The following is a 25,266-nucleotide window of genomic DNA, read 5'->3' on the forward strand; positions in this document are numbered from 1 at the left end:
ATATGGAAATCTAGTGGGACTCGCCCGACGCCCTTTCACACGAAAAAACATTATTTTATTTCCAAAAACCTGTTCAGACAACCAAACATGCTTTCATATCTATTTTTTTGTTCTCGAAATATATATAACTTATTAATTTCAAGAACAATTTTCAACCACAACTTTGAAGTTTTTTCTGATTGGTGATCTCATGAAGTCTAATTTTCAAGAACATATATAAAATGGGTCTCAATTTAATTATCAATTATAGAAGAAACAGTTAGCTTTACTCCTCCATTCAGCCTTCTGCAGTATGCCATTTTTTTTTTCCATCCGTCAACTACTGGACAAATTAGTGTACCCAAATTACAAGTAAAAGTAAAAAAATAATAGGCAGAGAAAGTCGTAGTCAAGGTTGGCTACACCGGGAAATTTCCCCACCAAAAATAAAATCTTACACACCTCTACAAATGAACTGATCAGCTCAAGGACTTTGAGGAGGAGAAGATATATCATATATGGCTACTTTTCCAGATATTCATGGGAAGACTCTCTTCTTTGCTTTTATTCTCACGCTGCTCATACTCATGTGCTTCGGTTCCAGCAGCGTTGAAGCCCAAGGTGGTCAGCTTCCTCGTGATGAAGGTAAGAGATCAAACTTGATCCTTTTTTTTCTCTCTTTTTAAATAAAAATTGAGTCAGAAGGGATAAAATCATAAAATAGAATGTATATATAGGGTGTAGGGCGTCTCACCAAACAAATTTGAAGTGTGGTGACTGGAGGCTAACTGAGCGGCCATGCAGGCATGGACTGCCTTCCACCTCACATTAATTTCCTTTCCCACAATAGCCTAACTATGAACCTTACTCAAATGAATTATATGCAACATATTAAATCTGAGTTGTGTGATTTTTGTGCACTGGAAGCTACGTGTAATACAAGAACGAATACTTGAGGTTGAGGTTGAGGGTGCTCTTCTTGAATAGTTCAGGCCTAAGCCCAACCTAATAGTTGCTCGGAGGGTTTAGATCACAGCCCCATATCCACTGGCCCCAAGGCCCCAAGACATCAAGACAAAGCCCATGCTCCTTAGGACTGGCCCAAATTATATCCTTATCCTAGGGGCGTAAAAATACCAAAAATCACCGATGATAACAAGGCTAAGTGCCCACTAGGCCCAAAGACCTGGAGGAAGCCAATGTTCGGAAAGGTTTTCACATTTGGTACCTGTACACGAGGGATGAAAAGAGCTATGAAGTTGAATTGATATAGTTGATAGCTGCTTGAATCAAAATTGAATTGATCCTTTTAGTGATTGAAATTTAAATTTCTTTCCTCCTGATTTGATTTGATTTAGATGATTGGCTAGAGGCAAGTAAACTTAGGTGGTGTTTGTTTTTATACTTAATTCTAAATAGAACCTTAATGTTTAATAATGTTAAATAATAAGTTGTTTATTTTTGTAGTATTTTATTTCTATTAAGTATTAAAAAGTAAAGAAAAACCAATATGTTATTTTTTCTATTTAGAAAAAACTATATATTTTGACTTTTTTTAATCAATAAAAAGTTTATAATAAGTCATAAAAAAATAGAAAAACAAACAACTTAAATTTTAAAAATAAATTGATTTTAGCAAAAAGTCAAAAAAACAAACACCACCTTAGACATTATACAAATCTAAGTTCGAAGTTGTATGAAGTAATTTGGTTATAATCTAATAATAATAAATTATTATAATAGTGTGGACAATATATATATAATAATAAATATAAAAAAACTAATAAAATATTGAATAATTACAAATCATAAGAGATTAAAATCTTAAAATATCAATTTGGTTTGTGTTTTTTTATCTCTTATGAGACAAAAAAATTTGAAAATAGAATCGATAAAATTTCTCGGTCTTTACACAAGCATACATGCATATGGGCAAAATATATAGAAATATTTGGTTACAAAAGAGGAAATAATCCTCAAATCGAAAATCTAATCCTTTTCATATTTTTTTTTTGGAAAAGTAATATATTTTTGACATAAATATCATTTTCTATTTTAAGTATTTACACGTAGGTTTTAAAAGAAATTGTTATTTTTATAATAAAATAATAAATATATTTTTATCCAAATGATGTCAAAAAAGACGAGGGGTTGAATTTCAAATTTTGGGTGTATATATATATATATATATATTTACACGTGCGAGTGTGTATATGTATTTGGGATTAACGACCAACTCCTATATACTGATGTGTGCAGAGGAGGCTCTAGAAGAAATAGCAGAACAAGTGGGGAAAAAGGATTGGAACTTCAGCCTAAACCCTTGTGATGGCAACTCCAACTGGTCCACACCTAACAGGAAGGAAAAGCCATTGTATAACAATACTCTCACCTGCAATTGCTCCTATCCCAACGGTCAATGCCACGTCGTTCAGATGTATGCTTCCTTCCCTAATTTTATACATATATCCATCCACATGTTGAAGTTTTAACAGTTACCATTCTGATTTCTTGCAACTATATTCAATGGTGCTATGTTTCTAACTGTGTGTATGTCATTTTATTTTTGTGGGGTGGGGGTGGGGATGGGGATGGGGATGGGGATGGTTGGTTATGAGAACATACCAAAAACACAGTATTAAATCAATCATGATTAAACCCCATTTTGCCTCTGTGTGTTGTTTGAATTCCCAACCCTTTTAACTGAGATATTGACAAGCCCTTTTGTAGCCAGTCATTCGCTTATATACAAAATATACAGTTATTTTTGTGACTTTTGTCCATGTAGTCAGTTTGGTCCTACCACTTGAAAGAGGAGAAACAAATCATTTTCCATTCATAAAAAAATCCAAGTACTAGATTTTCCCCCTCAATGCTTGTATCTTTTCAGTTGGTCATTGCTTACATATGGGAGTTTGGTCTCACCCACTACCTATTTGAGAGCTTTGTCATTGGAATGCCTCTGAGGATATATATTCTCCTCTCCTTACTTTAAGCTCGGTCAATCTACAAAATCTATCATAGTCATTGCATCTCAATTAACAAGGAGTTTGACAATCTTTCTTAGTCATTACTGTGCCATTTAGAATTTTGGGGGTGCTTCAATGGTTTACAAGGTCTATGGAGATATGTCCACTTCCTAAGCAACATCCATGATCTTCTATTAGTTGATCCGAGATGATTAGAAAATTCTCTTGAAGAAAAACAGGGTCATTATGTTTTTCTTTTAATGCAAAATGACTTTTGGAGTTAGATGTGGGGTTCTTGCATGCATATACATACTGCTTAGATATACATGTATATAAGCATGTATTCAGTGGGTGACAAATAAAGAATCTCAGGCCATCAACTACTAAAATACAATCCTCCTCATTACATAAACACTTGTGATATGGTATACATATATACTTGAATCTATAATGTACATATATAACGCTTTCATAGTGCCATGGACCACAAAGTATACTGAAGTTCTCAATCTAACTTTGGATTATTCATGGTTTACGTGCTTCTAGGGCTTGTGATTTTGATGTTCCTCTATTTTATGAGCTACTGAATTATGAATTTCTCATTGTTTCTTAATTTGTATTCGCACTTGCATAACTCTATTACATGTTTTTATATAAAGCAGTTCACACATGAATAGTTGTTTACCAAGTGTTTTTCTTCACTTTACTCGCATCTACTAACAGAACATTACATTTGAGAATTTACCAAACCAAAACTCGAATCCTGTGGACCTGTATTACCTTGTTTCTTTATCAAATAGATTTCTCAAAGGGCAAGATCTTGCTGGTGTGCTTCCGCCCTCTCTGGCGAAACTGTCTTACCTTAAGATAATGTAAGAAGTGCTTCTATAAATACATATGTTTTTCAAAACATAAATTCCCATTTCAAACTTTCATTGTTTTGACATCTTTTTTTTTTTTTTCCCTTGTCTATAGTGATTTCACTAGGAACTATCTTAGTGGTAACATACCGCATGAATGGGCTTCTGTGCAATTAGAATATATGTGAGATATTTCTGCACTTCATTTTTAAGGTTAGTTTATAGATGATCTTTATAGGATTGACAGAGTAAACTATTCCTTACAGGTCACTTACTGTGAACAGGTTATCAGGACCAATACCAAGCTTCTTGGGAAACATTACTACTCTGAGATATATGTATGTAGTGACATTCACTCTATCTCACTGGCCCCATTTTCTTTTCTGGGAAGTGCTTCGTAGTTTGTTTAGGTTTGCTCTCACTATCATCTTAAAGAAACTGAATTGAATTTTCAGGAGTATGGAGAACAACATGTTCTCTGGAACTGTTCCTCCTCAGCTTGGGCAATTGGTCAACTTGGAAAATCTGTTGGTCCTTCTCCTCTTATCACTATTCTTGGCTATTAATTTCTTAATTATCTATAATCCTTCAAAATTATAGCAATTTATTTTGGTTTGATCTTCTTTTTGGTGACTAGCATTCTTAACGCTAACAATCTCACTGGGGAGTTGCCTCCAGCACTTGCTAATCTAACCAAATTAACAGAATTGTAAGATTTCAATGTCCTTTAGAATATTGTAAATCTAAACATCTCATATATGTGATGGATAAAAAGATTAGCTTTTATACGGTTGCATTTTTGTCTTTGTGTTGGATCCAATGCAGTCGGATTAGTAGCAACAATTTCACTGGAAAAATACCCAATTTTATTCCTAGTTGGAAACAACTTCAGAAATTGTAAGTTCCTTCTCGTGTTCTGAAATTTTTTTATATTAGAAGTTTTCAAGTGCAATCTTAGTGAATTAGAAATGTGTGGTTAACAGAGAGATCCAAGCAAGTGGTCTTGAAGGGCCCATACCTTCTAGCATTTCTGTCTTGAAGAATTTAACTGAATTGTGAGTTAAACCTTCTTAGTCAATATTTTGTTGAGTTGCTTAATTTTTGCAGCAATTTGCTTTTCACATCATATTATCAAAATAGACTGGGATTTTAATTTTTCTTAGTGGGATTCCATGCAGAAGGATTAGTGATTTACCTGGGGAAGGCTCAAATTTTCCACCTCTAGGAAACATGAAAGGCCTGCAAAAGCTGTAAGTTGTAGTTATGGTTTAAAAATTCTTTAGGTGCATAATCATTCTCATACTCCTGTGATAGTACTTATATGGATCAGGTTTACCTTGCAGGATGTTGAGAGGCTGTAATATCTTCGGATCAATCCCCAAATATTTAGCAGAGATGACAGAACTGCAAATTTTGTAATTCCACAACTAACTTTTTTTTTTTTTTCCCATTGCCTTTCATTTTTGGCAATGCTAGTGAGTGCGCTGGAGTAATGCATTCCTAATATTACAAACTTAATATTACTATGAACTTGTGTGTATATGCATGGAAACAAGATGTCAAATATTGTATTTATTTGATTTTCAAAAGAATATAAATATGAGTGGACATGTCTAAGGTAGTTTCAGCAAACAACTATGTAAGGATTATTCTTCTTTCATCTTTTCTATCATGGTAACTCAAATTGAACTGAGAAATTATATGTTTATCCAGACCTAAATTTTAGCCTTGACCCTTTACTATTTGTGAGCCTTCTTTCATAGGGAGATAAGGTAATTATTTTCCTGCTCAACTAAGGAGGAAAAAAATTGAAAAAGTAAACCATTTTTTTTTTTTTTTGCTATACTAGGAAGGATTCATGGGCCAGAACTTGCCATGTGGAGATGCTGACTAAGGGTGTTGGGAAATTTGGATCAAAATTGTGTTTTGTTTTCTACTTTTTAGTTGGGAACATTGTTTGTTGTCCTTTTTTGCTTTGAAAAACAAATCCTTCCCTCTTGTGCATTTTTTCCCTAAATAAACTTTTCTTCTGTGATGAAAAGAACAAGAGAGGGAAAAATAGAAAAAGAAAGATTTTGATTGTATTGAAACCTTTTTATTAGATTAAAATGACTATTTAAGTAAGATACTGGTAATAGGGACCCTTAATTCACTTTTTTTCTTTTTTTTTACTTTTGACAAAAAAGAGGCAAGGTTGATAAGTGATATGAACATATGGTTGACTTGTTTGTATGTAATTTCATCATTGAATTATGTCTCTTCTTTTTCTACTTAGTTTTTATATTGGTGGCATTTTTTGTTTCCAAATTTGTATTGCACTAAATTCAGTAGAAGGATCATTTGACTAAACCTTTATTTTGTTTGCTTAATTATGACATCTATATTGTTATTTTCTCACAGAGACCTTAGCTTCAACAAGCTGGAAGGAATTGTTCTAAACCTGGAAGGTTTAACACAAATAGAATTCATGTAAGCAATTGAAAATCAAGAAAGCATGCCTATTTTTGTTGCATAGGAAGCCTTCTTGTAGATTGATACACTAAAATATATGTATGATTGGTCCATTCTTGGTAGTTTACCTAGATCATAGAGTTGCTAAACTATGACTAAACTCACACTCGAAGGATGTAGGTTTACCAAGAAGGTTATAGTATAGAATGATATAAGAAATTGAGTTGTATGTAGGGAAGGTTTCCTACATATTTCGCCTATGGTTTATGCTTTACCCTCACCAAAATTCAAACTACAATTTTCTTCAATATGACTCTGCATAACATTTTGAGACAGAGTAACTACTTACATCTCTTAACAATTATGAAACTTTGTTATTTTCTGTTTAGGTATTTGACAAGCAACTATTTAACTGGGTCTATTCCGGACTGGATCGAGAGCAGAAATAATCGCTAGTATGCTTTTAAGCCTACATTTTCAATTAATTAATACATGAAATTACTTATTTTGTGCCTCAATCTCCTATTTTTATATGCCTAAGCTATATATATATATATATATATATATATATATATATATATATATATATATATATATATTTATATATATATATATGAATTCGTCCTCTAGAAAGTGATTCTTCTCTAACCCTTTTGGAGATTTGTATGTAGCAGACTTGTCTTAGTCATTTTCATCTCACCATGTGCAACATCTGAAATCATCCCTGCGTATTCATAGGTGTAGCAAGGCATTGCAAAAATTGAAAAAGAAAAAATGTGCATTTTTTTATTCTCTCCATTGTCTATGTTTTTTTATTATTTTCACAACAATCTGATTTTGGCTGGGCCAGCCCCTGAACAATCATTAGTTGAGTGTACAACATCTAAAAAGTGGAACAGGGACATGGTAGATATATTGTAATGCTGATTTAGATGGTGAGGTAGAAGTTCTCAATTCATAAACTTTTTGTCATTATTTTATCAATTCGTAAAATTTTTGTCATTATTGCTGCATATTAGCCAAATCAGTTCTTACTGTAGCTACTGAAGGGAAGAAATCATAGAGAAGTTACTCATATGTGTGCTCCAAAAGCTTCTCATCCTAAAAGAATCTAACTCCTTAGCTCTTAATTTCAAAATTAGGTCAAATTCCCTCCATGGTTTCTTTTGCAAACTTCTAGTTAATATAGCATTGATAATTCTTGTAAGAGTTCTTAAAATGTTTGTGTGCAGCCAAACAGATATTTCTTATAACAACTTTTCTAAAAGCTCTATGCCATCTTCTTGTCGAGAAACCCTGTAAGAACTTTTTTTTTTCCTGATTTAAACCTCACTCATTGAGCTTTACACAGATATTTTTCTTCATTCACTATCTATTTGGTTGAAAATAACTTTTTGTTGTTTCATCAGGAACTTGTTCCGAAGCTTTTCTGAAAGGGGAAAATTGTAAGCTTGTAATTTTTTTCTAACTAAACTTTGAAGAGTAGTGATATGTAGGTTTGTTAGTTTCCCTGTACAATACTAATGCTTATCAAATCTATGCTTTAATATAGAGAATTTGATGAGTGCCTGAACAGTTTTCCATGTCTCAAAGGTAAATGCCTCAATTATGTTTTATGGACTTATTTCCATGCATGAATTTTAGTTATGTTACTTCTTCTATGTTTTAAACTTATTTGATCATCACTTATATTGTTGTTGTTTTCTGAAGATCAGTATTCACTGCATATAAATTGTGGTGGAGGAAGAACCATCATTGGAGACATAGTCTATGAAGCGGATGAAGACTTAGCAGGTCCATCCAAGTTTGTCCCCACTAGAGATAATTGGGGTTTTAGTAGCACAGGAGACTTTTGGGATCGTGACAGAACCACAAAAAATTATATAGCACAGAATGTATCCATGCTCGGGATGAATGACTCTGAATTGTACACAAGAGCACGACTTTCTCCTCTATCTTTCACTTACTATGGACGCTGCTTAGCAGATGGGACCTATACTGTGAAACTTCATTTTGCAGAGATAGTGATCAGAGACAATAAATCCTTTCATAGTCTTGGAAGACGTATTTTTGATGTTTACATCCAGGTAGTCAATCATATTATTCTGCAACTGAATCGTCAAAGACAATAATTTAATTCAATTATTTTATTGCAGGAAAAGCTGGAGTTGCAAGATTTTAATATTGTACAAGCAGCACAAGGGGTTGATAAGGTAGTTGTAAGAGAATTTAAAGCAGTCGTAAGGAATAAGACTTTGGAGATCCGATTTCATTGGGCTGGGAAAGGTACAACAGCTGCCCCAGAGGGAGGAACCTATGGTCCTCTCATATCAGCCATTTCTGTAAAAGCTGGTGATGTATTTGTATTCTTCTTGTCACTCTTATCATATTTGAGTTTGAGATTCTTAGTTTGTCCAACTTGTTCTGCACTTTGTGTGAATAAATAAGTATATATGCATAGTGATACATTTAGAAAACACTCCCTTAAATTATGTGATGCAAAAATCAATACCTAAGGCAAGATTACATTGGTATTTGACAAGAGACCGAATCAATTTGCTGTCTTATTTTCTTGCCAGCTCATTTGCTTGTCTGGGAAGTGTATTATCCAATTGATGTTTTTATATCCATATTAATGTTTGGATTGGATGAAACATTCATAATTCATCGTATGCACTATGCAATCTGACATGTTCTTTTATATTTTTTGTTCTTCTTTGTGTAGATTTTGAGCCGTCTTCTGATGGAAAAAAGAAGATATTCATTGCAGTTGGGGCTGTGGCTTTCATGATATTCCTTATTTTAGGTATTCTTTGGTGGAAAGTTTGTTTTGGTGGCAGAATCTCCCGGGAACAAGGTGGTGTTAAACTACTGCACAAACTAAACTTAAGTATATTTCTTACAGGCATGCTAGCAATCATATAGAATTTTCAATAGTTTTATTTCAATTATGGTAATAGATGATGTTGAAAGAGAGAGAGAGAAAACCTTAATTCTCATTCATGTGATTAACTTCTTACAATAGAGAAATATATATACAAGGCTAGGTTGAACTAACTACTATATATGTGACCTATATTAAGAAAGGAAAGAAAGATTGTACACTATAAATACATTATATTCAACACTCCCCCTCAAGCTGGAGCATATATGTCATATGCACCAAGCTTGTTACAAATGTATTTAATCCTAGGACCTTTGAGAGATTTAGTGAAGATGTTTGCTAGTTGATCATTTGAATTAACAAAACTTGTAGCAACACACCCTGATGCAATCTCCTCTCTAATGAAGTGACAGTTAACTTCAATATGCTTGGTCCTTTCATGAAAGACTGGATTTGATGCAATATGTGATGCGATCTGATTATCACAGACTAGCTTTATCTGTTCATCTTTTCCAAATCTCAATTCCTAAAGGAGTTGCCTCAACCATATGAGTTCACATGTTGCCAAAGTCATAGCTCGATACTCAACTTTAGCGCTTGATCTGGCCACTACATCTTGTTTCTTACTCTTCCAGGATATTAAGTTACCTCCAATAAAAACACAATACCTTGAGGTGGAACACCTATTTGACTGTGAACCAGCCCAGTCTGCATTTGTGTAACCAACAATTTGGGTATGACCCCTGTCTTCATACAACATACCTTGGCCCTAGTGTTCCTTTAATATATCGAAGAATGCGGATCACAACATCCCAATGGTTGTCACATGGTGACTGTAGAAATTGACTAACCACACTCATAGGAAAAGAGATGTCTGGCCGAGTAATGGTGAGGTAGTTCAGTTCGCCTACAAGTCGTCGATATCTCCCAAGACCTCTTAGAGGCTCCCCCTGTCCTGGTACAAGTTTGACATTTGGATCCATAGGAGTGTCAACAGGTTTACATTCTAACATACCTGTTTCTTCCAAGATGTCTAAGGCACACTTCCTTTGTGACATAACCACACCTGAACTGGATTGAGCTATTTCAAGTCCCAAAAAGTACTTGAATTTACCCAAGTCTTTGGTTTGAAAGTGGTTGAAAAGGTGTTGCTTTAGTCTTTGGATACCCTCCTAATCACTGCCTGTAATGACAATGTCATCCACATAAACTACCAAATAGATGCACTGGCTCGAAGAGTTATGATGATAGAAAACTGAATGATCTGCTTCACTCCGAAGCATTCCAAACTCTTGAACAACTGAACTAAAACGCCCAAACCATGCCCGAGGAAATTGTTTCAAGCCATATAGAGAGCGACGTAACTTGCATACTAAACCAGACTCCCCCCGAGCAACAAAACCATGTGGTTGCTCCATATACACTTCCTCGAGAAGTTCACCATGAAGGAAAACATTTTTAATATTCAACTGATAAAGAGGTCAATGACACATAGCTGCCATGGAGAGAAATAAGTGAACAGAAGCAATCTTGGCAACAAGAGAGAAGGTGTCACCATAGTCACAACCATAAATCTGAGTATAACCTTTAGCAACCAAGTGGGCCTTAAGGCGATCAACCTGACCATCAGGACCAACTTTAACAGTGTAGACCCAACGACATCCAACTGTAGATTTACTAGGAGGTAAAGAAACAAGATCCCATGTGTCATTGGAGTGCAGAGCAGTCATTTCATCAACTATTGCCTATTGCCACCTAGGATGAGAAAGTGCCTCACTAGTGCTCTTAGGAAGAGAAACAGAGGATAAAGTAGAGACAAAGGCAGAATAGGATAAAGATAATCTATGGTAGCTCAAAAAATTAAAAATAGGATGAGGATTACGAGTAGATCGATTACCTTTCCGAAGAGCAATAGGCAAATGGTCAGTAGATGACAGGGCCGGGGTAGGAGAAATCGGTGGGACAGGAGGTGAGTCATCAGGTACCTAAGCTGAAGAGAAAAGAGGAGCAACAGCACGATGTCGACAATGATAAACTTGAAGAGGACGAGAGAGCGCATCTGAAGGGGGATATATAGGGAAGTGACAATACTTCAGAAATGGGAAAATATTCAAAGAATGAGAAGAATGGAGAGTCCTCAAAGAAGTAGACATCATCGGAGAGAAAATAACAATGAGTGTAAGGGGAATAACAACGATAACCCTTCTAAAGTCGAGAGTATCCCAAGAAGATGCATTTCGTAGCCTTGGCGGAGAGCTTGTCCTGTCCAGGTGTGAGAGTATGAACAAAACAAGTACATCCTAAGACACGAGGAGGAAGGAAATAAAGAGGTTCGGTGGGAAAAATGAGGGAATGAGGGATTTGGTCATGTAATATAGATGAGGGCATACGATTAATCAAGTAACAGGATGTAAGAACAACATCCCCCCAAAAATGAAAAGGATCATGACTATGGAGAAGGAGGGTACGAACTGTCTCAACAAGATGTCAATTTTTACGTTCAACAACCCTATTTTGTTGAGGAGTATGAGTACAAGATGACTGATGGAGGATCCCATGTTGGGACATAAAAGAAGTAAAGGGTGTAGAAAAATATTCCCGAGCATTGTCACTGCATAACACTCGAATAGAAATATTGAATCGTGTTTGGATTTTAGCATAAAATTTATGGAAAATAGAGAATAACTCACCTCGATTTTTCATCAATGAAAGTAACAAAATACTGAAATCCTAAAGTAGACGCGGTCCGACACGGACCCCAAACATCAGTGTAGACAAGTTTAAAATGAGACTTTGCCTGATTATTCAAATGTTTTGGGAACGAGACACGAATATGTTTCCCAAGCTGACACGAATATGTTTCCCAAGCTGACACGACTCACACGCAAACGACGACAAAGTGGAAAAACGAGGGACCATATTCTGGAACTTGGAGAAACTAGGATGACCCAGACGACTGTGAATGAGAAGAGGAGCATCGGTGGAAATGCAAGCTGTAGGAGATGAAGGTGATGTGAGGTGATAGAGGCCTTGAGACTCACACCCTATGCCAATCGTCTTCCCCGTACTCCGATCCTGCAAGATCACTGATTTATCAGAAAAAGTGATAGAACAATTAAGAGTGCGAGTTATTTTGCTGATGGAAATAAGATTAAAAGGACACTCAGGGGCCTAAAGGACAGAATGGAGATGTAAGGAAGGGAGAGGATGAGCCAAACCAATACCTTTAGCCATAGTTTGGGAACCATTAGCTAAAGTAACAGTAGGTAAGGCAGAGGTAGTAGTAATAGATGAGAAAATGTGTTTATTACCAAAGATATGATCAGATGCTCCAAAATTTAGAATCCATGGGCCAAGAGAAGAAGACTGAGTAAAGCAGACAGAAACATTACCGGTCTAGGCAATAGAAGCAACAGAAGCTGATGTGGCTGCTTGATATCGGAGATAGGCATCATAATCACTACCAGAAAAGGTGATACTCTGAGATGTGGAGCTCGCAACGGAGTCAGGTCGAGATAGCAGAGGATTAGATGATTGAGCAATGTGGGCAGTGCGAGGAGGCTGTCCATGTAACTAATAGCAACGATCTCGAGTGTGACCAAGCTTATTACAATAGGTGCACTGAGGACGTTGTCCTCGACCCCGATTGCCACTACGTCCTCCTCGAGAGTTAGTCTGAGAGGCTAACACAGATGAATCTGAAGGACCATCAGTCGACAAGGTCTGAGTAGAGGAGAGACGTAAGAGACGAGCGAACACATCATCCAATGATGGTACTGATGGACTAGCAAGAATTTAATCTCATATAGACTCAAGATCTGGACAGAGGCCAATGAGGGTTAACACCATAAAGAACTTGTCAGTCTATATTTGTTGAGCTTCAGCACCATTAGTGAAGGGCATCAAAGTTAAGAACTCTTCCTTAAGAGATGCAATCCGACCAATATAAGTAGACAGATCCATGTCCTGCTGTCTCACATGAACAATATCAGAAACCACCTTATAAAATCATTGAATATCATTCGTGTATAATCCTTTAGCCTGAGTCCAAAATTTAAAGCAGGTTTTGTAGGCACGAAGATGATATAAAATTTTGGGATTAACAAATTGCCATAATACGCTGCATAATTGTGCATCGATTTTCTTCCATTGCACTTTGTCAACATTAGGTATAACATCCTCAGGTGTAACAAGACGATCTTCATAACCTTGTCCCATAAACCAGAGTTCCACGGACGTTGACCAGGAGAGATAATTCTCACTACCAATCAATTTTTCCAATGTGATAGTAGGAGATCCAGAGATGACGGATGTAAAAATAGGGTTTTTAGTCGCCATATCCACTTCACCTGAGTTTGAATTACGTTTGGATCGAAGAGAGCCCCAAAGAGAGGTCAAATCACAACTATGGAAGAAGAACCTAGTATGTCGGGACCCAAACAAGGGAGAAAAGTGACTAGAGATGAAGAAGAGGCCTTCCCAAGGCACACACAGGTCTCGCCTAAGGAAGAGAGTTGTCGTCGAAGGCCGGAGGAGGCTGAAAGAAGACCCGTGGAGGCTGAAATGCCAAAAAAATGGAAAAGTAGGGTTTTGAGAGGATTGAAGGAGGCTTAGAAGTGCAAAACGGTGCCGGACTAGCCTACTGGTATAAGCGCAGCACTAGAAAGTGGGCCACGCGCCCTCACGTGCTAGCGTGTGGGATTCAGGCCGCCGGAGAAAGGAGACGGGTGGAACATATGAGAGGGTAGGAATTTAGCTGAACAATTAGATTGTTTGATTAACTCGCTAATAGACAACAAATTGCAAGATAAATTAGGTACATGTAGGACAGGATTGAGAGTAATAGACTCAGAAATATGAACACTCCCTTTGCCAGCAACTGGGGATAAAGTACCATCTACAATTTTCACTTTTAAATTACCGGTACAGGGAAAGTATGTAGAAAATAAATGATGAGCATCAGTCATATGATCAAATGCACAAGAGTCAATAATCCAGGGAGTAATATGAGACATGGTGCTAAGTGCTATTAGAAAGGTACCTTTGTGGGCCAAAGAACCAGATGACAGAGTAGTAGAAGACTGACCAGAGGCTTGGAAATTAGAAAAAGCTCATATAATTTCGTAAGATGGTTGGAATTAAACCCCACACTAGAAGTTGACTAACGAATTTCTATGGGTGTTTTGTCTGCTTGGGTTTCGGTGGAGGCCTGATGACTATGGGCTTTATTGGGCTATCTAGGCTTCCGATCCGCGGGCTTGCCATGTAAAGTCCAACAAGTGTCTTTAGTGTGGCCTAATTTCTTACAATGCTCACAATAAGTCCTCTTGGACTGTCTTAGGCCTAATCCAGAGTGAAGCCCACCAAATCCATCATGAGGCCCACGGTTTACAAGGGTTGAAGCCTCGGGCCCAGACGAGAGATGTTCCCTCAGCATCACTCTCCTTCTGTTTTCCTCTCGTCGCACCTCAGAGAAAACCTCTCGGATGGAGGGCAATGGCTGGCGACTGAGAACTTTGCTCTTGACGTCATCAAGCTCGCAGTTCAACCCCGCTAGAAACTCGAAGACCCTCTCATTCTCCATCTTCTTCTTGAAGCGCACACTATCACCCGTGCACTCCCATTCTTCTTCGCAGTTGAGATCGAGATCTTGCCACAAACCCAACATCTCGGTATAGTATTCCGTGACTTCCCAATCTCCTTGCTTCATCTGCTAGAGCCGCGTCTTGAGTTCAAAGATTTGGGAAGCATTCTCGGCATCGGAATATGATTCCCATATCGCATCCCACACATCATTTGCCGTCGAGAGGAACATATAAGTTTTGTCAATGGCTGGCTTCATGGAGTTAATCAAGCATGAGGTGATGAAGGAGTTTTCAGACCGCCATTTCTGGGATGCTGCTACATCGGTCGGAGGTGGTCGCCAAGTCTCGCCGGTAAGAAACCCTAACTTTCCCTTTCCGTCAATAACAAGCTTGATTGCCTGCGCCCACTCTCTGTAATTCTTACCTTTCAATTTTTCAACGGTAAGATGGAGTGGGGAGTTGTCAAATGCATTGGCCGAGCCCATTGAGGAGTTTATCTCCGACTCTCTTTCATGGGTTGCCGATTGATTGGACTCATGGCTGTCTCCTTTTTGGTCATCCATGGATTGGTTAGGGTTTTAAAGCAAACCGTGCTCTGATATCATGAAGAAACTGAGAATCACTCAAATATTCATTCAATTGTATGTGTTTACATAATCGGGTCCCTATTTAACATATACACAGAGAACAAAATATGGAAAAAAAAATACAAATATGGAAAAAAAAAAATCACACAAATCACCACAATATTTGTCACAATTGGGGCCTCAATATTTCCCACAATATCCTACAAATCACCATTCAAATCATACCGGATTTCCACACTTGCACATAATACGCCACTCTAGATTAAGCTCCTTGTGAGGCCTTCATTTCTAGAGCATGCTATTGTTATTAACCCTCTTACTAGCCACAAACCATGCAATCATCTTTACTTTGGAGGGGGCTTTATATTTTCAAAGAAATTTAAATTTTGAGGATGCACTTTTTCCACCTTTTTTAAAGCAAAATGGGAAGAAAAATCTTTTAGCATTTTCTTTCATCTTCTCCTCAACTTTTATTCCTTATCATTTTTCATGGTATCTTGTATCTGAATATAAGAAGTCATTTTCCATAACAATTTTTTTTTTCTTAGCACTTTATAGGGACCAAACATAGTCTATCTTATAATTGCATTATTGTGGGACCAAATAATCATATTTGGAATACGACAAAATTTGGCTTTCTTTAATTGTCTTGAAAGGTTATTTTTTCATCCATTAAGAAATATAATTTTTTTTAAATTTTTATTTCATGTGGAAAAATTATTATAGAAGTGATTCTGTATTTTTCCTAAGAAGGCAATATCAAATCAATTAACAATTAAAAGGTGTTTTTTTATTTTCTAATAACTGAAGGAAGGTTCTACAAGTGAAAGCAATATTGTAACCCAATTTATCTCAATTAGTTACACATCAGTTTATGAGATTGCGGTCTCATGATATAGAGGTTATCATTTAAATATATTTAGAATAGGTTAGGTTTACCACGATGCATGCTCTTTATGCATGGGATTAACTGGTATGGGTTCTCTATCTTAATCTGCAACACTCAAATCAATTTGGTGGATGCATTTTTTTTCCTTTTTGGGAAGGAGTTGAGAACTACCAAATAAATTTGTTGTTATCTTACAGCCTATGTTTCTATGTTTCCTTCCTGGATAGATCTCGAAGGACTAGATATGCAAACAGGTTCTTTTACCTTAAAACAAATAAAAGCTGCCACCAAAAATTTTGATTTTGCAAACAAGATTGGAGAAGGAGGTTTTGGTCCAGTTTATAAGGTATTCTAGCTAAACCATGACATTGTAATCTTCCTTTATAGATTCTACCTAGAATTCTAAAGAAAAATTGGGTGCAGGGTCTGTTATCCGATGGTACCATAGTTGCAGTGAAACAGCTTTCCTCTATATCAAGGCAAGGAAATCGTGAATTTTTGAATGAGATAGCCATGATTTCTTGTTTGCAACACCCAAATCTGGTGAAACTTCATGGAAGTTGTGTTGAAGGAGATCAACTGCTACTGGTATACGAGTACATGGAAAACAATAGCCTAGCCGGCGCTCTGTTTGGTAAGTATCATTTACTTAATTTGAATACACTTTCTGTTAAGACAAGTAAAATATAGATAATATCAAATATTAAGTTTTGTAAGGGAATTTTTCTCAGGTCCAGAAAATGGTCAGCCGAACCTGGACTGGCCAACTAGGCTTAAAATCTGTATTGGTATTGCCAAGGGATTAGCTTTTCTCCACGAAGAATCAAGGATTAAGATTGTCCACAGAGATATTAAAGCTACTAATGTGCTTCTTGATAGAGACCTAAACCCTAAAATATCTGACTTTGGACTGGCTAGGCTTGATGAAGGGGAGAAGAGCCATATTAGCACCAGGGTTGCTGGAACCATGTGAGTTACTGTGTCCTTATCAAATTGACAGATTATTCCACATTTCATACATAGTCAAATGCTCATAATTGTTGAGACTTTTTACTGTTGATTATTGAGTGACAAGACATCACACTATTCACTTGCAGAGGATATATGGCACCAGAATATGCACTGTGGGGTTATCTGACATACAAGGCAGATGTTTACAGTTTTGGGATTGTGGCTTTGGAAATTGTTAGTGGAAAACACAACAACAATTATATACCCAGCAATGGCTGCCTTTGTCTTTTAGATTGGGTACTCACTAACTTTCTATATATCGGTGTTAATAATCAATCAGGTTGTGTTTTTCAGTTGAAAGGATATAATGAGCATCTGCATGATGGAAGTTAAGATTGGAGATATGTTTAAATTGCAGGCCTGTCTGTTGCAGCAAAGCAGAAAGTTTCTGGAGCTGGTTGATGAGAAGTTGGGGTCTAAAGTCGATGAAGAAGAGGCAGAAAGGATGATTAAAGTGGCTCTCTTGTGCACAAATGCATCCCAATCACTTAGGCCTACCATGTCTGAAGTGGTAAGCATGCTTGAAGCCCGAATGCCTATTCCTGATATGATCCCAGGACCAAGTACCTACACTGAAGATTTGAGGTTTAAGGCAATGAGAGACTTTCGTCAAGACTAGAGAAACCAGAGTCTATGAGTGAAGGTCGTCAATCCCTAAATTTAACAGGTCATACAGCGCTAGAGCTTTGCTCTACCTCTACATCTGGCCCTGATTTCTTTGAAATCAACCCACATTCGGAATCCTGTTAATAATGAAGTGTTTTTCTTTTAAAGAATGCTGATCCTACTCCTGAAGGCTCTGAATGGATTTGCTGATCTGCATCTCCATCTCAATGAGCATCCTAAAGTTTTGGCTATTTAATCAAACTTCTATTCAATGGGGCTACACCCGCATCTTGTACATCAATTTTTTATTTATTTTTATTTGATCTGTAGTTCTCTTTAAAAGTGAGAGTTTGTTGTATAAAATTTCAAGAAATTTTGTAGTAGAATTAGATTTTCATATTTTAATAAATGTGCTCCTGGCAAAAGATTAAGGGAGAATTGGGCTTTAGACCCATTTGACTTTGATAATTAATAAAGAGTCTTTCAAACACCCATAATTGATTATAAGGATATGAGATGGGAATAGACCAAAATGTTCATTTGACTTATTTTTGTCTTTATTTTACCACCCTTCACATGTCACTATTCTTTGTTATTTAACCATTTTTTGATTTTTCATTATTTTTTTAAACTCTTTTATAAATAATTGAAAAATCAACATTGTTTTTTTTATTTTTAAATTATAAATAAAAAAAATTATATTAATGATTCAAAGACTATTTTGGAAAATACTTTCTAAAAAAATATTAATTTAAATAAATAAAAATTATATTTTATATTTATTTTTTATCTTTTATATTTTAGAAGTAAATAATTTAATGATTAAAATACTATTTAAAATAAATATATTCACTGTTTTAATTTTGTTTATATTAAAAAGTATTTTAAAGTTTTTTTTACTATTATAAAATAAAAGGTTTAATTTTTTTTAATCTTTTTTTTCCTTATTTTAATAACTTTTTGAACATGACTTTTAGTAATAAGTTATATAAAATGTTACAAATTTGTTTATTATGAATTTTTTTAATGATTTGAATTAATTAAAAATTTATTAAAAAAAAAAAAAAGAGGATGGATGGAATGTTTTTATTTTAAGTACTCAATTAAAATGTTTTCATATGACCTAACTTTAGAAGTAAATTATATTAGAGATTGAATTTTTTTATATAAAAGGATTGAAAGGTATATTTATTTATTTTAGATGAAAACAAATAGTTAAAAATTATATAGATTATATTTGAGTTTGGTTTTAAAATATTTTTCTAGTTTTTATTTTTTATTTTTAAAAATAATTTTTATTTTCTATATAGTCTTTTTTTTTAAAATATTTTTAATTAAAAAATGAAAACTATTTTTTAAAATGAAAATTGAAAACCTTGTTTAGTACTATTTTTTATATGAAAATAAAAAAATAATAAATTTTATTTATTCATTTATCGCATCATTGTACAATTGTATTACACTAACTGTACAAGGGAAATATACTAAGTGTACAAATGAGTACAAAGCTACCCTTTGTGAAATATATAATCGATTATAAGTTATTCCTTTTTTTTTTTTTTATCACTCATGAATTGTACACATATGTCATTCACTTTATTTAATTCCTGCATAGAAATTCCAATATTTTTCCTAATAATAATATTTGGAGAAAATTTTTTTTGACCTTAAATCATCTACCATCTTCTCAACTAAATTATTGGAAATATGATTAAACACTCCTACGTGAACACCTAACTTAGGAGGGATATAAAATTTGTGTCATTATACAAGAGTATTACACTAACTGTACAAGGGAAATGCATTAATTATACAAAGGTGTATAAAATTACCCTTTGTAAATGATTTTAATTGATTATAAACTACTTTTTTATTTTCCTTGTCACCCAATGATTGTACACCTATATCATGCACTTTATTTAACTCTTACATGAAAATTCCAATATTTTTCCCAATAATGATATTTGGGGAAAAAAATTGACCCTAAGTCATCCATCATTTTCTCAACCAAATCATTGAAAATATGATTAATACACCTACATGGACATATAAATTAGGAGATATATGAAATTTGTGTCATTGTTCAAGGGTATCACACTAACTGTACAAGAATATTATACTAATTGTACAAGGGAAATGTGCTAAGTGTACAAAGGTGTACAAGACTTATAATAGGTTTTGTATGATTTTTAAATAATTTGAATTTGACATTAAGACGATTATTGATAGTTTTGTTTTTCTTTTTTTTACCAAACTATGTCATTATGACATTCTCTACAAAAATTAACATATAGGAAATAAAATTAAAATCAATTATGTTTGAATTGTTCATTATAAGTAAACTAAATGAAATATATATTTTTACTATTTTACCTTTATAAATATAATTTCATTGTTATCAATAGAGATTAAAAAAATCATATTTAAATGGCATTAAAAATAAACAAAAATTATTTTTATAACATTTTTATTTTTAAAAATCATTAATTTAAATTATGAAATTAGTTTTAAAGTTAAAAATATTTGTTGTAATTATAGTTTTGAAGATTTCATGATTTTTATCTTACTACTTGAAAAACTTGCCTTAATAAGAAAATATTTATTTTAATGGTTTTAAATATTTAAATCTTTATTGAAAAATATTTAGGATTAGTGTGGAGAGCAATTAGGTAATTTTGGAATTGAGAAATTTTGAATATTTTGAAGACCTTAATTCGGCCAATTACCTTATGTACACTTTCAAAATTATTGGAAGGTTGGTGAATTAGTCTTAGAAATATTGTTTTCTTAATTATATATATGCATGTAAGTGTTTACATTATTTATGAAAAAATAATAAACAATGTTTAATTTGCAAGTTAGAAAAGAAAATTAATAATATTTTATGAGGTATTTAAAAAGTATTTATTATATGTTCTATAAATTTGAAAAAAATATAATATTTGATGATATCTAATTTACAGAACAAACAAATAATGTTAATATTTTATGAGGTGTTTAAAAATTATTTAATATATATGAGAAATAATATAAGTTTGAAAACAAAAATAATATTTATTATATATTAAGTAAGTTTTCAATATATTTAAAAAATATTTATTATATGTTATGTAAGTTTGAAAAAAAGAATAATATTTGATGAGACATTTAAAAGTTATTCACTTCAAAAATACATTTGGTAATAATAATTTTTAATCATCTTTTATATTTGATGAAGAAAAATGATTCAAGTTGGTTCCACTATTAAATAGGTAAGAGAAGGGCAAAAGAGTCAAAGAGAGAATGAGAAAGGTGAGGTGATTTGTTAGTTTTTTCATTTAATGGTTAAGGGTATTTTAGGGATTTTTAAAAGACAATACCCTTACTCTCAATTTCTATTCTTTCATTGGGTTGGACTTAAATATGGAACATATATGGATCATAGCTTAATTTTTGGGCCCAGTTGGGCCCAAAACATAATTTTCCCAAAGATTAATGTAAATATGTAATGCAGAAACTGGCAAAAGATCTGGTAGCTGTTTAGTGAAGTAACCCACTTTTCTCATGCGAAGAAAATCACATATTTAACAGCATTCTATGGAGTGAAATTCCAGCAAACATATTCAATGTCACGAATTTAACCTCACAAGGGTTGGAGTTCAATTTTGATTCAGATTGAAGTCCATTCTGGCCTTATAAGGATACATTATGTAGCCTATACAAATTAGAATCAAAATCTAAAGAAATTGCCTTATCACATGGGATCAAGATTTTTTCTTAATAAAAAAAGATGAACCATTATTAATTTTAAGAAATAGTGTTAGTGAAATCAACATATTAGGAAAGATATGTTTGTTTCTTAGAAAGGAAAAAAAAAAAAAATTAAGACCATGAAAAAATGTGAAGAAAAAAAAAATTTTAAGGAATATAAGAGGAAAAAAAAATTCTTATCATTTTCTTTTCTTATATTTTTCCTTTCTATTTACTTTACTTCAAATTTTCCAACCGAACATTCTTAAATTACCTTCACGAAATTTTACAATTTTAAAAGGAATTTTTTTTTTTTTAAAAAAAAGAATTTCTATTTTAAAAATAAAAAATAAAAAGTGTATCCCTATCTATGAACCTTAAACAAATGAATCATAGGAAAGATATTACTTCTGAGTAGTGAGATTTTTGTGAAATGGAAGCTACATGCAGTACTAGAAATGGACATCTGAGGGTGCGCATCTTGAAGAGTTAAGGCCCAAGCGGGTTCCTCAGAGGCTTTGGATCACAACCCCATATCCACTGGGCCCAAGCCCCATTACATATTCTGACTAGGCATGGTTCAAGGGTCAAACACAACCTGTATATTTATAAGATCACTATCATTTAGACTAGAATACATGCAAGGAAAGATAGAAAATGATCGAGATTGAGATTTCCTAAGATTGGAGAGATTTCTTAAGATTATTAAGAATTTCATATGGTAGAATTTCAACAATGCCCCTAACAAAAAATGCAAATATATTTCGCATATCAAACTAGTCCAAAAATTGATGGAATACTAAGGACCTGTTTTCAAAAACTATTTTTTGTTCTTGTAAACAAAAAATACAAAAAAACTTATTTTGGGAAAGGAGTGTGTTTTTGTTTTTTATGTTTTCTGTGTTCTCAAAAACCACTTTTTTTTATAACAATAAAAAAATGTTTTCATTATTTTTTTGCTATTCAAATAATAGATTGTTTTTCATATTTTTTCTTCTTTATTTTTGTGTTTTCTTATCTGTTTTTTATGTTTCCACAAAGGTGAGTTTTATCCAACCACCACACCCTTACTTGCAAACCTTTTTTTCTTCTTTAAATTATTGAAATTAATATACTTACACATGGTGACAAAGTCATCATTTTTTTAAGAAAATTATAACTAATGTAAAAATTTGAAAATTGAATAATTTAAATGAATTGTGTATATGAAAATTATTTATATATTTATAATATCAAGTTAATGGAAGAAAACACTTTATTAATTAAAAAAATAACTTTCAAACATATTTTTTGTTTTACTTATTCTAAAAAACCTTTTTATTAACCCAACCAAACATGTTTTTTTTTAGAACAAAAACTGTTTTCCAGAATTCAGTTCCCAAACATAAATTTTTATTTTTTAAAAAAAAACACAAAAAACTGCTCTTTAAAATTGTTCTCAAAAATGATTTTCTATAACAGTTTTCAAAAACAACATCTAAATATACCCTAAGCTTGTCCAAAAAATGCAAATATATATTTTTTTTTTATAGATAAAATGAATATTAAAAATCTTCTTAGTCATGTGCATTGTGGGTAGAATTTGGTGTCAGCAACGTATTTGGTTTTGAGAACAATTAAGGAACAAGAGGAAAAGAAAATAGGAAGAAAATGTAAAACAGAAAAAAAAAATTAAATTCAATAATTTTTTTATATAATACTTCAAACTTATTTAAGTTGTTTTAAATTTTTATATAAAAATTGAATAATTCTTATAATAATTTTTATTTAACTTATTTAACATAGGTTTCTTAGTGATTTTAATAATATTTGATTTTTTTTTTATATTTTTCATTAAAAAATCATTTTATTTATTTCCTTTCCTTCAAATTTGATAAGAAACAAGTTAATGTATATTATTATTTATAGAAAGACAAAAAATTAGAAAATACATCATCATGATGTCCTCCTTCTAGATCTTTCTAGATCCAAACAAACAGAAAAGTTATCCATAAGAAAGAAATCAAATCTTCATCTAGTTATCCTGAATTTTCGGTCAAAGTCCTGAAGGAAGAAATCAAATCATCATCATCTAGTTTTGGGATTGTGGCTTTGGAAATTGTTAGTGGAAAACACAACAACAATTATATACCCAGCAATGACTGCCTTTGTCTTTTAGATTGGGTACTCACTAACTTTCTATATATCGGTGTTAATAATCAATCAGGTTGTGTTTTTCAGTTGAAAGGATATAATGAGCATCTGCATGATGGAAGTTAAGATTGGTGATATGTTTAAATTGCAGGCCTGTCTGTTGCAGCAAGGCAGAAAGTTTCTGGAGCTGGTTGATGAGAAGTTGGGGTCTAACGTCAATGAAGAAGAGGCAGAAAGGGTGATTAAAGTGGCTCTCTTGTGCACAAATGCATCCCAATCACTTAGGCCTACCATGTCTGAAGTGTTAAGCATGCTTGAAGCCCGAATGCCTATTCCTGATATGATCCCAGGACCAAGTACCTACACCGAAGATTTGAGGTTTAAGGCAATGAGAGACTTTCGTCAAGACTAGAGAAACCAGAGTCTGAGTGAAGGTCGTCAATCCCTAAATTTAACAGGTCATACAGAGCTAGAGCCTTATAAGGATACATTATGTAGTCTATACAAATTAGAATCAAAATCTAAAGAAATTGCCTTATCACATGGGATCAATGAGAAACAGATCTAAAGGATAAATTTACTCTTTAATATAAGGATATATCTTGTTCTTGGATAGGGTTGCTGTAATGGATGGAGCTATGTGCATAATACTTTCACCATATAAAAAATTGTTTTTCTTTTTTTCTTTTTTGTTTTAGATTCAATTATCATGTAAAATAGATGATAAATAACTGAAGGGCTTTCTTCCATTATTTGATATCTCATGTAATATATATCATATCAAAACTATCGACATCTTGACTTATGTAGTAATTAGGAATCCTCATGTAAAAATAATTATAAAATAAAAATCATTTAAAAATAATTCAAGTTTTATACATCTATCAATCAAAGGTAATTTCTAGATGAAAAAATAATAGTACCTATATCATTAAAAGGTAATACCTGAATGGTTAAAGGTAGTACCTTCGATCAAAAAGTGTATGAAATGCTAATTATTTTTAGTTATCTATTTAATTTTACTTTTTTTATAAATTTGAGTTCCTATTTTACAATTTTTTTTTCATATGAATACATGAAAACATACTTTTCTTTTCTTTAATACGAAAAAAAGATATACCCCCCACTTAAAGTTATTTTTAAGTTATGATATTAAGTTAAATTACCAAATATACTTAAGCTATTTAATGACTTAAACTAGGTTTATCAAACACCCTTTAAATAACATTCTATTCAATGGCCTATACAAATGATATATTATTTTAATTATGATTAACCGCGGAAATAATATATGACTTCATTTTTTATACCAAGTAATTACTTATTTAATTTCTTCGTAATTGCAAATTAACTTTTCTACAGTAAAATTACAATATATGACTTGAAAATACATTGAGAATCCATTACCCATGAAGTTATTTTGAAGCATCCTACATCACTATATTGAATTTAAACTTGATTATTAAGAATACATTTTATAGCGATTTTAATAAATATTTCTAATTTTTATAACATTTCAATATAAAAATTTTCAAGTGTAAAAAAAATTAGAAACACTTTCTAAAATCATTATTAAATGGGTT

General features: G+C 33.1%; 1 protein-coding gene across 3 annotated transcripts; it reads left to right on the forward strand.

The window, feature by feature from the left end:
• The first annotated feature begins 220 nt into the window (after positions 1 to 220).
• LOC104880495 (probable LRR receptor-like serine/threonine-protein kinase At1g07650) lies at positions 221 to 24,435 on the forward strand. 3 transcript variants are annotated; one of them, XM_059740059.1, is made up of 24 exons: positions 252 to 624; positions 2,239 to 2,416; positions 3,749 to 3,820; positions 3,924 to 3,992; positions 4,075 to 4,146; positions 4,264 to 4,335; positions 4,446 to 4,517; positions 4,634 to 4,705; positions 4,792 to 4,863; positions 4,987 to 5,058; positions 5,152 to 5,223; positions 6,209 to 6,277; positions 6,649 to 6,714; positions 7,492 to 7,557; positions 7,669 to 7,704; positions 7,812 to 7,852; positions 7,970 to 8,346; positions 8,416 to 8,611; positions 8,985 to 9,116; positions 16,432 to 16,550; positions 16,628 to 16,838; positions 16,936 to 17,173; positions 17,302 to 17,452; positions 23,835 to 24,435. In XM_059740059.1, the coding sequence occupies exons 1-24, from the start codon at positions 498 to 500 to the stop codon at positions 24,093 to 24,095; spliced, it is 2,913 nt and encodes a 970-aa protein (XP_059596042.1). In that variant the 5' UTR covers positions 252 to 497; the 3' UTR covers positions 24,096 to 24,435. The 3 variants fall into 3 exon arrangements, with proteins under 3 accessions (XP_010655561.1, XP_059596042.1, XP_010655560.1); XM_010657258.3 differs by lacking the exon at positions 23,835 to 24,435 and adding an exon at positions 17,574 to 18,311; XM_010657259.3 differs by lacking the exons at positions 17,302 to 17,452; positions 23,835 to 24,435 and having other exon boundaries at positions 221 to 624; positions 16,922 to 17,140.
• Positions 24,436 to 25,266: the final 831 nt, after the last annotated feature.

The sequence above is a fragment of the Vitis vinifera genome, chromosome 10 (assembly GCF_030704535.1).
Source record: "Vitis vinifera cultivar Pinot Noir 40024 chromosome 10, ASM3070453v1".
NCBI classification, from domain to species: Eukaryota; Viridiplantae; Streptophyta; class Magnoliopsida; order Vitales; family Vitaceae; genus Vitis; species Vitis vinifera.